The sequence below is a fragment of the Geotrypetes seraphini genome, chromosome 10, assembly GCF_902459505.1.
Source record: "Geotrypetes seraphini chromosome 10, aGeoSer1.1, whole genome shotgun sequence".
In the NCBI taxonomy this organism is placed as follows: domain Eukaryota; kingdom Metazoa; phylum Chordata; class Amphibia; order Gymnophiona; family Dermophiidae; genus Geotrypetes; species Geotrypetes seraphini.
Genome location: NC_047093.1, coordinates 2,652,569 through 2,668,991, shown reverse-complemented (window position 1 = coordinate 2,668,991; position 16,423 = coordinate 2,652,569). Strand labels below are relative to the sequence as shown.

The window sequence follows — 16,423 nt, the reverse complement described above, 5'->3', positions numbered from 1 at the left end:
AGAACACGCCTGGAGCCATCCAAATATTTACCTCCACCCGGCCGCGGGAACTGCCAAGCAAAGTCCACCTCGGGGACAAATCCCACTACTGCTGTGGCACTGCTGCCAGAGTATGAAAACAAGCGCAAGTCTACAACACGTGGAAAGGCACTAGTTCCGTCAATGGAGCTCTATCCATACACCCTAAGCCCTTTACTGAATAAACTTCATACAAATGTAAGTCACTAAACCATTTCCACAACTCTACAAAAGATAGCGTTTGAAAAAAAACATATTCCTTCCATAGACTCACACCGAACCTGCAGCTCCACCACAACCAGAAACCAGAAAAGAAGTGCAAATAAAACAGCAGTAGGAACCCAAGCACAGCTTTGGATTCTTGCCCAGAAATAGCTAAGAAGAAAAAAAAAAAAAATTTAAATTGAATCAGGTTGGGCAGACTGGATAGACCATTCGGGTCTTTATCTGCCGTCATCTACTGTGTTACTATGATAGTGCTGGGAGATGCCAGTTGCTCAGCACTATGAGGGCAAAATTGTTTAATAGTCACTGTGGTCTTTTTTTTTTTTAGTGAAGGGAAAGAAGAAAAATCGAGACACAGTCAGACCCTCTATCATTGGAGGGAGGGACCTGGGGGGCCCCAGGTGTAACCCCTAAAGCCAGCACCGTTCAGCCGGACACCCCTGTCTCACTGAAGAGACACCTCAACAGAAAATAATTTCCAGTCACAGCCAGAATTCAGGAGCTAGTTGAATAGCGACCATCACCTGCTGGGAGATAGAGAAAATGAAGATACAGGAGGCATGTCAGCCAATAGGACCACTTGTTAATCAGTTTCTCTATCTCCACCCTGCTGGTAGATGTGTGCTATCCCCCATTGGTCTCTGGATTCATCTGCTGCTGTTGCTAAGGAAACACTAATCCAAATCCATGAAACCAGAATCCTAAATTAGGAGCACAACTGAACTTTTCTTGCACTACATATGAATGTTTGTTGCTATAACTGCTATCGTAATGATTGATGCTGTAACCTACCTGAACCCCACCACGAAGGATGCTGTGTTTCTATGTTACAATTACTGTCATAAGAACATAAGAATTGCCACTGCTGGGTCAGACCAGTGGTCCATCGTGCCTAGCACAGCAGTCCCCTCACACGGCAGCCCTCTGGTCAAAGACCAGTGCCCTGAGACTAGCCCTACCTGCATACGTTCCGGTTCAGCAGAACCTTGTCTAACTTTGTCTTATCTTGATGCATTAAGGAAAAATTATGCTCTTACCTGTTAATTTTCTTTCCTCTAGACGCAGCAGATGAATCCAGAGACAAGTGGGATAGCACACATCTACCAGCAGGCGGAGATAGAGAACTGATTAACAGGTGGTCCTATTGGTTGGTACTCTCCCTGTATCCTCAGTAGTGCTCCTTGCCCAAGAATTCGGAACCATAAAATGGCCAACATGAAAAAAAAACTTCTTTCCCACAATAAAATGTAAATGCAACAATAAACAACTACCAACTACAGTCAAACCTCGGTTTGCGAGTAACCCCGTTTGCGAGTGTTTTGCAAGACGAGCAAAACTCAGCAAACTTTTGACTCGCAAACCAAGTGTTGACTCGATTTGCGAGCACCCCCCCCCCCCGATAACCGGCATTGCCCCCCGCCCCCCCGCAAAGGCCCCCCTCGCTCCAATCCGGCACCCCCCCCGTGCGAACCGTCCCCCCCGCCCAAACAACTTAAACTTAACCCCCCCCCCCCCCCGTGTGCCTAGAAGATCTTCCGGCTTCCGCTTGCCTGGAGCATGCATCTGCGGCATGCTCAAGGACTTCTAATTCTCCCTCCCGTCACTACTACCATGACCTTCGAGAACGTACGCGGAGCCGTGGCTAGACCGAAAAGCAAGGCTCGAAACTGATAGTGCTGGCCAAGGATTGCAAAGTGAAGATACTTCTGATGTTGTGGCCAGATAGGAATGTGCAGATAAGCCTCCTTGAGGTCGAGCACCGTAAGGAATTCCCCCGGCTGAACAGCCGCAATGACCGACCTCACTGTTTCCATCCGGAAATGCCTGACACGCAGAAATCGATTGACTTTCTTGAGATCTAAGACCGGTCTGATTGAACCCCCCCTTTTTGGGCACTATGAAATAAATGGAGTATCTGCCCTGTCCCCTTTCCTCCGGAGGAACCGGAATCACGGCCCCAATCTCCAAAAGAACTTGAAGGGTGACCTGTACTGATTCCCGTTTGGCCGCCCCTGTACAAGGGGAGACCAAGAAAGAATCTGCGAAGGGAGAGGAAAATTCTAATTTGTAACCTTCTCGAATTATGTCCAATACCCACTGATCGGACGTTATCTTGGCCCACTCCGCCAGAAAGGAAGACAGCCGACTCCCTATGGACACGACGGAGAGAGCCAACATTCCGTCATTGTGAATTATGTGAGACCAGGGTTCGGGCAGGTTGAGCAGGTTAGGGTTTTGTAGGACGAAAGGAATTCTTTTGAGAAAACCTAGGCCTAGAATTATAGGAAGAGCCGTAAGAAGGCGGAAAACATGGCTTTCCAGGCCAATATCTCTTAACATCCCTGAAACAAGATCTGGCAGACAAAGCTTTCAAAGGGGCTCTAGGTTTATCCTCCGGCAACCTCTGCGTTTTGTTATCACCAAAATCTTTAACCAATTTTTCTAAATCATCTACGAATAACAAACGACCCTTGAAAGGAAGCCTCACCAGTCTAAGCTTGGAAGCCGCATCTGCTGCCCAGTGCGAGAAACAATAGAAAGAGACATTTGTTTTGCCGAAGCGTGAATAATATCAGAGGGCATCCGCTAAATAGGCGAGACCCATCTCCAAATCAGGGAAGTCAGTTGGAACAGAAACCCCCATCTCCATCATTTGATCTGCCATACGTTGAGCCCACTGCAAACAAGCCCGCGCCGCATATGAACTACACACTGCAGCTTGCAGGGTAACCACCACAACTTCAAAGGACAGCTTAAGTGAAGACTCGATCTTCCTATCCTGAATGTCTTTGAACGCTATACCTCCCTCAACCAGCAAGGTAGTCTTCTTGGTAACCGCTTTGGTAAGCGTCCACCACGGGGTTCTTAAATTTGTCCAACTCGTCTTGTGAAACCGGATACAACTGGCGCATAGCCTTAGCGACACAGAGACCAGCCTCCAGCGTGTTCCATTGAGCTGAAATAAGCTACTGCATCGCCTCATGAACTGGAAATGTTTTAGCCGGTTTCCTCGTGCCCGCCATAAGAGGATTAGCTGACCCCTGCGCGTGAGGATCAGGCTGAGAGATATTAAGGCCCTGAAGTGCTTTGGAAATAAAAGAAGGCAATTCTTCCTTATGAAAAAGATGGAGTGCCATAGGATCATCCATCTCCCTAGCAAGCGCATCCTCAAACTCCAAATCCGCCACCTCACCGTCCTCCAGTGAGTCTGGAAGAGCAAGAGATAAGGCGGAGTCAGACGGAGGGTCCCCCCGTCCATAGGTGCTACCCTGCGCCTTTTCGCTGCCTGAGACTCCAGAGGAGGTCTAGTGGCATGAAGCACAGGAACCTGGTCCACATCACCTGCCCGTTGCTGTGCAGACAGAGAGCTCTGCATCAAAAATGCCTTATGCATCAACATAACAAATTCAGGGGAAAAGGCCATCGAATTTGCAGGAGCCTGCATCGAAAGAATCTGCTCCTGTCCAGAAACCTGCCCCGCAACGGAAGCAGAAGAAGAACAATAGCTGACTGCCTGCCCAGCCACCGAAGTGAACTGAAGCTGAACAGAAGCAGACGCAAGTGCAGGAGAAGCAGGCCGGCCTTCAATCGAGCGGGAAACAACCGATCACTCAGGCGCGAGCTGAATTGCTTCATCCACGGCGTCTGCACACCCCGCCGAACAGAGGCCCAATGGTGTTCGCCGCTTCCCACTGCGAGAACACCTTTTAACTGCCTCTGCTGCCATTTCCCTTAAAATTAACCGCCGAGCAAAGCGAAATCGGCAGCCAACAAAACAAAACCTCTCAGCTACACTGAAGCAACCAAACCGGCCAACCCAACGAGGAAAGCAGAAAAAGAGCCAGAAAATAAACTTTCTGACCCCAGTTCACCTTTGTTAAGGCTGGTAGTTGCAAACTGGAACAGACAGAAAAGCACCATCCAGCACTCTGGTTTCCACTTTTTTTTTTTTTGTAAAGGGAAAGAAGAAAAAAAATAAAGAACCATGAAATAACCTCAATCCCAAAGGAGAGGAGGGTAGAGTAGGTGTCAGCCCTAGCACTGCTAGCAATCAGCAGTTTTGGTTGCCATAACCAATGTCAGCAAAGGCCTAGGGGAAATTATATCAATCTGACTCTGCACAGAATTCACATACATTAATCATCCAGCCAGACTGGATTGTTTATCAAGAAGATAGGCTGCTTGAATGGGACAAAGAAGCCAGAGACTAATCCCATCTACCATGCCTGCAAGTATCACACCCTCCTTATTAATTAAACTAACCATTGTTTCAAACAGTTTACAAATTCTAAACAGAAAGATACTGGGAAATACAATAGTTTCTATATTCAGAATAAGATTCCAAGCTATGCCTCCTCTCTGCAACACACATGGTCTATCTCTTTCTCTATCTATCTCTCTATCCCTTCTCTCTATCTCGGGAACCTGAAGCTTAGATCATCACTAGAGAATGACACGGTGGCAAAATTCATCACTGTTCTCGTCCCCGTGGATAACCGCAGGAAACCATCTCATGTCATTCTTTAGTGTCTGTCTCAACCTCAGTCCTTCTACGCCAGCATTCATCAATGCAAGGCTTGAGGGTCAGTGGCTGGGCCCATTCATACTCTGATTCTTCTCTCTCTCTCTCCTTATAGAATGACATGGAGATGGTTTCCTGCGGTTATCCGCGGGGACGGGAACGGTGATGAATTTTGTCATTCTCTAATCATCACCCCCATCCCCATTTTTTCTCTCTCTCTCCCTGGAACTTCACGCTTCTTTCTGGACTCTGTAAAGCAGGGAAACTGCTTTGCTCTCTCATTAATTGTAATGCTTATGAATATTGCTTTTCTGTAAGCCTATTTCTATAATAATAATAAGCGGGCAAATGGAACAAATGCCTCTCCACTCTCATCTCCAATTCCCCCCCCCCCTATCAAACTTTCAGGAAATTAACAAAAACCTACCTTTTTGACAAATTCCTCTGAACGTTCCCCTCTCCTCCTCCCCCTCCTCTGACCTCGACCCTCCCCATACTCTTTATCGCCGTATGTAACACTTCTATTTGTAACTTTGCTGTATTTAACTCATAGCAAACATAACTACTCCGAATATACTACCTACATGCAAAATTAACCTCTCCATAAATGTAAAAGTAAATCAAATTTGATTGAAAAATGAATAGTCTAAAATGTTAATGTAACTTTAACGAAATTGTATCTTCGCTGTAATTGTACAGTCTCTTCTTCTTCTGTTAATCGCATAGAACTTCCATGGTAATGCGGTATACAAGAATAAAGTTATTATTATTATTATATTCTTTATGCCATCACCTCTGGCTGTGTTTCTTATTTGATTCTACTCCTGGTGAATCTTCTGTGAAGGTATTGAACTCGGGACCTGACGTTTGTAAAAGCGCCTAACATAACCCCACCTAACATTGTGGGGCCGCAACCATCCTTACAGTAGGGTCCTGGGGGAGCCCAGGTGTACCTCCCAAAGTTGGCACTACTCAGCCAAACACCTCTATCTACCTGAAGAGAATAATCTCAACAGAAGAAGAAATAATATCTCAGCCAAAATTCAGGAGCTAGTGGAAAAGCGACCATCACCTGCTGGGAGTTAGAGAATACTGAGGATACAGGGAGAGTACCAACCAATAGGACCACCTGTTAATCAGTTCTCTATCTCCACCTGCTGGTAGATGTGTGCTATCCCACTTGTCTCTGGATTCATCTGCTGCCGTTGCTGAGGAATTGATGTTGTAAGGATGTTTTTTGTTGTTATAATTACTGTTATGTCTGCAATGTATTAACTGGTAGCATGGAATATTGCTACTCCTTGGGTTTTGGCCAGGTACTAGTGACCTGGATTGGCTACTAGGCTTGATGGACCATTGGTCTGATCCAGTAAGGCTATTCTTATGTTGTCGTAATCCACCTCAGAGGATTTGGCAGGATACAAGACCACCAATAACGTAACAATTTGTGATATCAACTTAGTTGCTCTTTTGTGTGGCATGAAGACCCAAATGACCTGTTAGTGCATGAAGCTTAGGAGAATGCACAAGCAAGGAAAATCTAAATCCTTATGTGGAAGCAAGTGCTTAGATACTCCAAGGACCAGGTGGAGTTGCTTTTAAACATAAAAAATTCTCCACTCTTTGCCCACTGGTAAAGTCATTTTGGCATATGGTGGATCAATTAATAGTGCGTGTTCTTCATAAGCATTGCCCTTTGTTGAATGTCCCTCTTCCAGGATATAAGGGCTTTGAGCTGCTTATATTATTTACTGAAGCGCGTATAACCCTGGCTATTAGATAGAGGAGCACTACATTGCCTGATTTGGTTTCTCTCTGTAATAAATTGGATTATTTAAAAACTATGTCTAAATTAACAGCCTATAAGCGCCATACCCTGAAGCTTTATGATAACATATATATTCACTCAATTTTCTATACCGTTCTCCCAGGGGAGCTCAGAACGGTTTACATGCATACACTGAATGGAGACAAAAGGGCTGACTGAAGCATGGGTTTGAGGGTTTTCTTTTCTTTTTTCTCTTTCTTTTCACTTTCTTTTTGCGGTTACCAGTTCTGTGATTTCTGACGAGAGGTTTGGGGGGAGATCTCTGGAATGGGAATTGGGAGGGATAGGAGATGGGGGGCTTTTTTATTTGTATTTTGCTATTTTATGGTTTGGATTGTTGTATTCTGAATGTAATGTTTCTTTTGCAAAATTTGGATAAATTTTTTTTTTTTAATTCTCCACTCAGCCTACATTAACACCTCAATTACTCTGGCTGTAGCTGACTTTTCTGCTCCAACCTGGCTCTTATCAACGAATCATCCAGATAAACATGAATCATTAATCTTCCTTGTGGAAGAAGGTTGCAACTGCCACCATTACCTTTACCATTACCATTTCTCTTATGATCCGGAGTGGCTGGGAGGTGGTAGGTTAGCTGGGGCACCACTGTGTTCCGGAACCCTCTTGCTGGGACGGTGCTCTGGGATTACCATGGACTTTTTACACCTTTGTTTGGTGTTTTTGTTCTCTTTTTTTCCATGGTTCGAGTGGTGACTTGGAATGTTGGAGGGGTTACATCCCCGGTGAAGCGCACTAAAATTCTTCAAGCTTTACAACGACTTAAGGCAGATATTGCCTTGCTGCAGGAGACGCACCTTACTGCGGCGGAGCATGTTAAACTCCAGAGGGGTTGGGTGAGCGACTGTGTTGCGGCTGCTGGTGCGGGTAGGAAATGTGGGGTTGCTATTTTAGTTCGTAAAGGGATTGCAGCTCGCCTGGATACTGTGGCGGCTGACTCTGAGGGCCGCTATATTTTTTGTAGAGCCCAGATTGCGGGTTCTATTGTCCTTCTGGGTAGTGTTTATGCTCCAAACTCTTACAATCGTAAATTTTATAGGTGTTTACAGGCGATTCTTTCACCCCATCAGCGTCAGCCGCTGTTGTTGGGGGGGGGGGGGGGACTTTAATACGGTTTGGGACCCATCTTTGGATCGGTCTATCACGGTCTCTAATCGTCGGGCTCAGGATGGAAGGGGGGCTCCCCTCCTTCTGTCAGTTCCTGGAGTTGGAGGATTTTGCACCCGACTGAAAAAGACTTTACTCATATGTCTTGGGCCCATTCTACGCAGTCCCCTATTGATTACCTGCTTCTTTCTCGGGCTGTTTTTTCCCAGGTGGAGCGGGCGGAGATCGGTCCCTATGCGATTTCAGATCATGCTTGGGTGTGGTTGGAGTGGGTGCCCCCTGGGCAGTCCTCGCAAACCAGTCAATGGATGTATCCTCTTTGGCTTGGCTAGGATCCCAAATTCTATGATTCGTTGGTGGCTTGTTGGAAAGACTATTGCTTTCATAATGACCAGCACCGGGAGGACTCAGTCCATTTTTGGGAAGCCGCTAAGGCGGTTCTCCGAGGTCATATTATTAGTTATGTTTCCCAGGCTCGGAAGAATCGGGATCGGGAAATTTTCCGTTTGTCCCGGCATTTGTCTCCGCCGTGCGTATGGCCGTCAACCCACTGATGTCAACCGGCAGGCCTTGTTAGACGTGCAGGTCGCCTTGAATGAGCGGCTTCACCAGCGGTCGTCTAAAAGTTTGGCATATTATAAATATCGTCTTTATGCTTACGGTAACAAATGTGGTCGTCTTTTAGCTCGTTTGATTTCTCACAGAGAGAGTAGACAGAAAATAGTAGCCCTTACATCTTCGGACTCTAGGCCTCTTACGGATGATGAGGCCATTTGTCAGGCTTTTCGGAAATATTATGCTGCGTTATATGCTGAGCCTTCTGCGCAGGGTCTCCCGGGAGAGATGTATTTGGACTCTTTGGATTTACCCGGTCTGAACCCGGCTCATTTGGCTATGCTGAATGCCCCGTTGTCGGACGCGGAGGTGGATTGGTTATCCGTCAATGCCCAACTTTGAAGACAGTAGGCCCAGACGGCTTTTGGGCGGAATTTTATAAGTTGATGCGATTGGAAATTGTCGCGCCGCTCACGGCTATGTTCAATGTAATGGTGGATGTGGAGGCTATGCCGGCTTATCTCAATCTGACCCAAATTATAGTTCTGCCTAAGCCGGGGCGAGACCCCGCTAGAGTGGAATCCTATCGACCCATTTCCTTGCTCAATTGTGAGGTGAACATCTTGGCTAAGGGTTTGGCTAATCGGTTGGCTTGTGTTCTTCCTGAGCTCCTTCATGAGGCCCAGGTTGGGTTTGTGCGGGGAAGTTCGGTTGAGAAGAATATGAGACGCATTCTTGCTTCTTTGGAAATCTGTACACGCAATCATCTGCCCTCGCTTTTGGTCAGTTTTGACACGGAAAAAGCCTTTGACCGGGTGTGCTGGGACTTTTTATTTGCCACCCTGACCAAGTATGGGTTTGCGGGCCATTTTGTTTCGGCGTTGAGGGCCTTATATGCTTCTCCGGCGGCAGTTCTTATGGTGAATGGTTGTCGGTCTTCGTCGTTTGAGATTTCCCGCAGCACGAGACAAGGTTGTCCTTTGTCCCCGCTTTTGTTTATACTCACATTAGACCCCCAGTTGCGTGCGATCCATCAGACTCCTGAGGTGCAGGGGTTACTCTCGGTTCCCTTTGTTTTAAGGTAGCGGCTTTCACGGATGATCTTTTTGTTCATCTTACGAACCCACAGAGTTCTTTGGAGGCATTGTTGGAAACGATACAGTAATACGGGGATTTTGTGGGTCTTCGCCTGAATTTGGGTAAGTCGGAGGCTTTGTCCACTTCGCCGGCCTTGAGGGGTCACTGGGGGGCTTCGTTTCCGCTGCGTTGGGTGACTGATTCCTTTTGTTATCTTGGGATCCGGCTCCCGGCATCTCCTGGTCGCCTTTATTCTCTTAATATCCGGGCGCTTTTGGATCGCAAGTCGCAGCAGTTGGATCGCTGGAGAGACCTGCCCCTTTTCCTTGTTGGGTCGCATAGTGGTGATTCGCATGGTCATATTTCCCCAGTGGCTCTATGTGCTCCGGAATCTCCCGTTGCGTCTCTTTAAGAAAAACTTGAGGGCTTTACATCGCGTTTTGTCCAGGTTTTGTTGGCATAGGAGGAAACCTCGGTTGCGTTATGATCTTCTGGTGGGGGGGTGGCAGCAGGGGGGTCTCGGTATCCCGAATTTTGGTTTGTATAATTTAGCTTGTCTTTTGCGGCACCTTAAGGATTGGTTGTTCGGGGATTCTCAATATACCCCCACTTCTCTGGAGACAGCTTTGTATGCCCTGTATTCTCTTCTTGCCTTATTTCATATGCCCTGTGGGGCTTTGCCTCGGGAGGTTCGGGGCACTGTCCTTTTGGCTTCTATGCATGGGGCGTGGGAGGGTTTAGTTCGGCTCCTGGGGGGGGGGGATCCGCGGATGTCTTCTTTGTTGCCCCTGACAGGCAATCCGTATTTTGTGCCTGGCACGGATAATTCGAGCTTTCGTCGTTGGAAAACGTTGGGCATTTTTTTGGTGGAACATCTTTTGTCCGTCGCAGGAGAACTGCGCTCTTTAGCAGATCTTCGGGATCGGTTGGGGCGGTGCTGGGGGGACACTTACGCTTATTGTCAAGTCAAACACTATATTCTCACGCTTCCCCGGCTGGCCCTTCAGCACCCGTTGGGTGCTCGTATTCAGGACTTTTATGCCCAGGTTGAGCCCTTTCAGACTTCGGTGTCTGCCTTATACAAGGCCCTGCTTCCCTTTGAGGTCCCTAGAGACTGTCTGAGGGTTCGGGACGGCTGGGCCTCGGAACTCCATCTGGATCTGGCTTCTTGGAATGTCTCCCGGAATCTGGTGGGCTTGCCGCGTTTAATCCGGGGAGCCGTGTTGCGGGAATGTTATGCTCGTATATTGTATAGAGGGTATATTACCCAAGCTCAGCTATTCAAATTTGGTGGAGTTACCTCGCCTTTGTGTCTCAAATGTGGTCGAGACCCGAACACGTTTTCACATGCCTTGTGGGATTGTTGGTGTATTCGGGCTTTTTGGGCTGAGGTGGTCAACTATTTGAGCTCCCTGTTGGGGACATCTGTGGCGGGCACTGTTGCTCAGGTGGTACTGGATTTACCGGGAGCTTTTGGATCTTTGCCTCAGGATGCTTGTTGGCTGTGTCGTAAGGTGTGTCTCCTGGCTCGACGATGTATTATGCAGTATTGGACCTCAGCGACTCCTCCATCTTTTTGGCATTGGAGAGTTCAGCTTCATGCGTTAGTTCTCTGGGGGGGCTCCTTTAAACGGCGTAGGAGCTTTTTGCTGATTTGGGACCCCTATTTGCGTTCTTTGTCTCCTAGGGGGCGTGGCCTTCTTCTTAATACCCTGGCTTGATGGTGCTCTCTCCTGGCTAGTTCTGGACCTCGGCATTTCTCTGCTCTGAGGAAAAAGGGGGGGAGGGGATTGGGGGGGTTCTGTTTTTGGAGGGGGTGCTTCACTTGTTTCGGTGCCCTGGGGTCATCAGAGTCCAGACCCTGGGGGGAACTTGATTTGCGACTGTCTACTTTCTGCCCTGGCATCCCTCTCCACTTGTGGGGAAAAAGGGGAGGTAGGGGGGAGATGGTGGGGTGGGTTTGGGGGGTGGAGGGAACTTGGGGTGGTTGGGGATTTTTGGGTGGGTATACTTGACCCATGTTTTTGCCATGTTGCATTTGCTTATGCGGATGCCTCTATTCCTTCTGTGCAGGCATTTGTTGTTGTTCTCACTTCTGCGGGTTTTTCATGTCAATAAAAATTGTTTACAATCAAAATAAACAGTCCTTTGAACTGAAGAATGTCTGAAAAGGGCGAGCTCCAAATTGAAAACCCTTGCCCACAATGGAGAAGCAGGAATCTATGATGACACTCTGATGGCAATATGAAAAGTAGGCCTCAGACCCAGAAAAGAGATGACTCCCTTTCCTCATAGCTAAAATTTAACAGTTTTGAATTAGAGCACTTGTGCCAGCTATGGTTGCTCAGCCATGCCATGCCTTGCTTGTAAAGACCTGAAATGCTTGGACGGCAGCATACACAGGCTCTGGAAGCAGATAACATAAGAACATAAGAAGTTGCCTCCGCTGGGTCAGACCAGGGGTCCATCGCGCCCAGCAGTCCGCTCCCGTGGCGGCCCATCAGGTCCATGACCTGTAAGTGATCCTTTTTCTAAAACCTTTCAATCCCCATTATTCTTCTATCTATACCCTTCCATAATCCTATCTCTACCTCTATCTATATACCTCAATCCCCGTATCCTTCAGGAACTTGTCCAATCCCTCTTTGAATCCCCTTAATGTACTCTGACCTATCACATCTACGGAAGCGCATTCCAGGTGTCTACCACCCTCTGAGTGAAAAAAAATTTCTTAGCATTGGTTCTAAACCTTCCCCTTTCAATTTTTCTGAGTGCCCCCTTGTTCTTGTAGTTCCCAATAGGCTGAAGAACCTGTCCCTTTCCACCTTCTCTATGCCCTTCATGATCTTGTAAGTCTCTATCATGTCTCCTCTGAGTCTCCGCTTCTCCAGGGTGAAGAGCCCCAGCCTTTCTAGCCTGTTTGCGTATGAAAGGTTTTCCATACCTTTTATCATTTTTGTCACTCTTCTCTGAACCCTCTCAAGTATCTCCATGTCCTTCTTTAGGTACGGCGACCAATATTGGACACAGTATTCCAGATGCGCGATACAGCGGCATGATGACTTCCTTCGTTCTGGTTGTAATACCCTTCTTAATTATACCCAACATTCTGTTTGCTTTCTTTGAGGCTGCTGCGCATTGTGCTGTTGACTTCATTGTTGTGTCCACCAGCACACCCAAGTCCTTTTCAAGGTTACTTGCCTCTAGTACTAATCCCCCCATTTGGTAGCTGAACATTGGGTTCTTTTTCCCTATATGCATGACCTTGCATTTCCCTACATTGAAGTTCATTTGCCATTTAATCGCCCACTCCTCCAATTTGTTCAGGTCCCTTTGTAGGTCCTCACATTCTTCCACAGTTCTAACCCTGCTACAGAGTTTAGTGTCATCCGCAAATTTTATAACTTCACACTTCGTTCCTGTTTCTAGGTTGTTGATAAATCCAAGATACTGCTCAACACAGATAGGCCAGACTCAGAGTGCACAAGTACCAGGTTTCCACTGGTCATAAATGGTAAGTCTAGGAACCACTGGCTTAAAGAACTGGGGACAGACTCTGAACTCCAAGAAAGCCTAGGACAAGCTCTGTTGGGCAGCTGATATGGATGTGCAAAGTAAATGGGTCAAATGGTCTTTAGCGGCATTTGCTGCATAGCCATTCTGTGGTTGAGCAGCACATATGCAATGTCTGGTCTCCAGCAGAGGCAGTAGCAGTGTTCTGTGGATAGTAGCTTTCAGCTTCCAGAGCAGTATATGCAACACATTTCTAAATTTAAAAGACCTCAGAAACATTAAAATCAGGGCTAAAATGAGTCTGTGGTTTAAGAAATGGCCAGTGTGTATTTTGAACTCACCAACAGCAGATGGTAAGGGGCCCAGCAGCACCTCCTTGTACTTGCGCAAACTCTCGTCATCCTGGTCCAGGCTCTGGATCTCCTGGATGCTTTTCTGAGCCGGAGGCTTATAATTCACGGAATGTTCATCGTCTTCATTCTCAGCTGCAATCTGTGCAAGCTGCTCAGGAGTTGGTTCATGTTCAGCCATCGTTACTCTCAGTATCTGCAGAGAAAAAAGGAGGATGCGTCAATACATGCTACATACCCATGAAGCAGAACGCATCCTAAATCACCACTCTGTTGTGTTCTTGCGTTGAGATATGTATTAAGCACAATAAACCATGTGATACAGAACGCAGCAAGCCTGTCCTGCCATGAATATCTGCTCGTGTTTCTAGCCAGTACCAACAGACAAGAGGCAAATGGTTTCAGAAAGCAGACTTGCCTGTTAAGGGGCTTGTGGCTTTTCAGGACATCCCTAATGAATATGCATGAAATCAAGTTTAAACGCAATATCAAGTATTTTCAATGCGTATAACAATATTAAAACTTTGGGGGAAGAAATAAAATCATTTGAGACAAAAAAACAACAACATACAAACCTATCCATAGTTAATAAAGACACATAAGGAATATAAGGATAAACTATATTTGTTTTAAAAGAAAAAAAAAAACCAAAAATAAAAACATTTGGGAAAAGAGCAACATCAGGAAGGGTATTAAAAATTTTTTTAATGAAACTTGGTTTGGAAAAAATGTTTAAAAAAAAAAGGCTTAATAGGAAAAATCAAAGAAGATTATCTGATCTAAGATTCATATGCGTCTTTATAAATATAGCCTTTTAGTTTGCTTTTAAATTTTTCTAAGGAGGTTTCAGCGCACAGAAAAATTGGAAGTTTATTCCAAAGCTGGGGTCCCAAGATAGAAAAAGTTGTAGTTCTTCTAGTGCCAATTATTTTCAATGATGTACTGATCTGCTGATCTAAAGGATCTAGCTGGGGAATATGGTATTAAATATCGATATAAGAATATCGGAATATTAGTTTTCTGAATTTTAAATGTTATTCTGTGTGAGATCAGCAACCAATGTGCTTCTTTTAAAAGTGGTGTGACATGATCATATTTTTTGGAGTTGGTAATAATTTTTATTGCTGTGTTTTGTATGATTTGTAACCTTCATATTTATTTCTGAGTTATGCTTTGATATAATGTATTGCAGTAATCCAGCCTGCAGATTATCAAAGAGTGTATTAAGATATTAAGAGCTTTAGGTTCTAAAACTTTAGCTAAAGATCTGATGAGACGTAGTTTATAAAAACAATTTTTAACTACGGAACTGATCTGTTCATGGTATGATAGCTCGTGGTCCAATAATATTCCCAATATTTTAGTCATTGTTACTTGTTGTAATGGAAAATTGCCAAAAACAAAAGTGATGTAAATGTAATATCTTTTTTCCATGGCAAGAACATTATTGAAGATTTAGAAGGATTCAAGGCGAACATATTGTCTTTTAACCATTGACTAATTTGTTTTAACTTATTATTTATGTTTGTTATCTCATTAGAGTCAACAGTATTTAATGGATGTAAAAGCTGGATGTCATCTGTGTAAGCATAAACGGAAAAACCTATGGATTGGCTTAATGTGAGAAGTGGAGCTAGGAAAATATTGAACAGAAGGTGAGACAGAATTGAACCTTGGGGAATTAATTCCATATGAGTTTGTATAGTTACTTGATGACATATCATTGAAAATTACTTTAGATGACCTGTCCTGAAAATATGAGTAGAACCAATTTAAAACTTGTTCTGAAATGCCAATGGCAGATAGTCTCTTAAGGAGTAAATGATGATCAATGGTATCAAATGCTGCCGATAGATCAAGTGAAATCAAAAGAACCGATTTGATGATGATCAAGGAAGTACTGAATGTTGGTTGTAAGACTTATCATTGAGTATTCTGTTGAGTAATTGGCTCTAAAGCCAGTCTGATTGGGATGTAATGTATTAGTTTTTTCAATGAAGTTGCTTACATGGTTGAAAACAACTTTTTGTTGTACTAGAGAACGACATGGGGACAAATTTTTCTCCATCCCCACGGGAACTCAATTTTTCCATCCCGTCCCCATGAGTTCTTCCCTGTCCCATTCCTGCAAGCTCTGTCCTCATAGATCTGCACAACCCTCAAACACTTCAAAATCATAAGTGTCCAAGGCTTGTGCAGTTAAGTCAGAACTTACAGGAATGGGGCAGGGATGGGACAGGGAAATCTGAGTTCCTTCGGGGACGGAGACAAATTTGTCACTCTCTAATCTGTACGTCTACCACCTCCTTTTTATGCAAATGTCTCTCATGCAGGATGTTAACTACTAATTGTGCAGCCCTTGTTGAACAATCGTGTCCACAAAGCACCATTTGTTAACCAGTAATGTGCCTCAAAAAGTATGACCGTGCAGCCATAAATGCATGCCACATGGTCATCAATGCTGCTTGGCAATCTTTAGCAACAAAAAATGCATTTCGCTAACAAGTTTGCCACTGAATTTTTCTACAACAGTTTTTTTGTTGGGAATCAAATGTCATGAGAGTTGAGATGACCAATGATGAGGCTGTCCTCTAAGTAGCAAGTTCATAACCTTTTGCAGTCCATGTGTAGAGCCTGCTTGTCCTGTGTGTAAAATTTTGGGGGAAACATTATGTGGTGATATATATTAGCCTACGTGGAAGAAGGAAAAAATGGCTTCATGGGTGCCACCAGGTTTCAGTAATCTCTTTTTTTTTTTTTTTTTTTACATAAGAACTGCCTTCTCCGGATCAGACCTTCGGTCCATCAAGTCCGGCAATCCGCACACGCGGAGGCCCTGCCAGGTGTACACCTGGCTTAATTTATAGTCCACCATATCCTTATATGCCTCTCTTAAGGAGATATGCATCTAGTTTGCTCTTGAAGCCTAGGACGGTCGATTCCGTCATAATCTCCTCTGGGAGGGCATTCCAGGTGTCAACCACTCTCTGAGTGAAGCAGAACTTCCTGACATTAGTCCTGAACCTGTCCCCCCTTAGCTTCATTACATGTCCTCTAGTCCGTGTCAAATTGGACAATGTAAATAATCTTCTCTGCTCTATTTTGTCGATTCCTTTCAGTATTTTGAAGGTCTCGATCATATCCCCACGCAGTCTCCTTTTCTCAAGGGAGAACAATCCTAGTGTTATAAGTCTGTCCTCGTATTCCAAT

At 45.3% G+C, this 16,423-nt stretch overlaps 1 protein-coding gene across 5 annotated transcripts in view; it reads right to left on the bottom strand.

The window, feature by feature from the left end:
• The window catches only part of ARHGDIA (Rho GDP dissociation inhibitor alpha), a 74,495-nt gene that overhangs the window by 41,359 nt on the left and 16,713 nt on the right, over window positions 1-16,423 (bottom strand). For all 5 annotated transcript variants that reach the window (XM_033961247.1, XM_033961250.1, XM_033961251.1 and 2 more), the window contains one exon: window positions 13,205-13,409. In XM_033961247.1, the coding sequence (XP_033817138.1) occupies window positions 13,205-13,394 (190 nt within the window). In that variant the 5' untranslated portion in view covers window positions 13,395-13,409. The remainder of the gene's footprint in view (window positions 1-13,204; window positions 13,410-16,423) is intronic.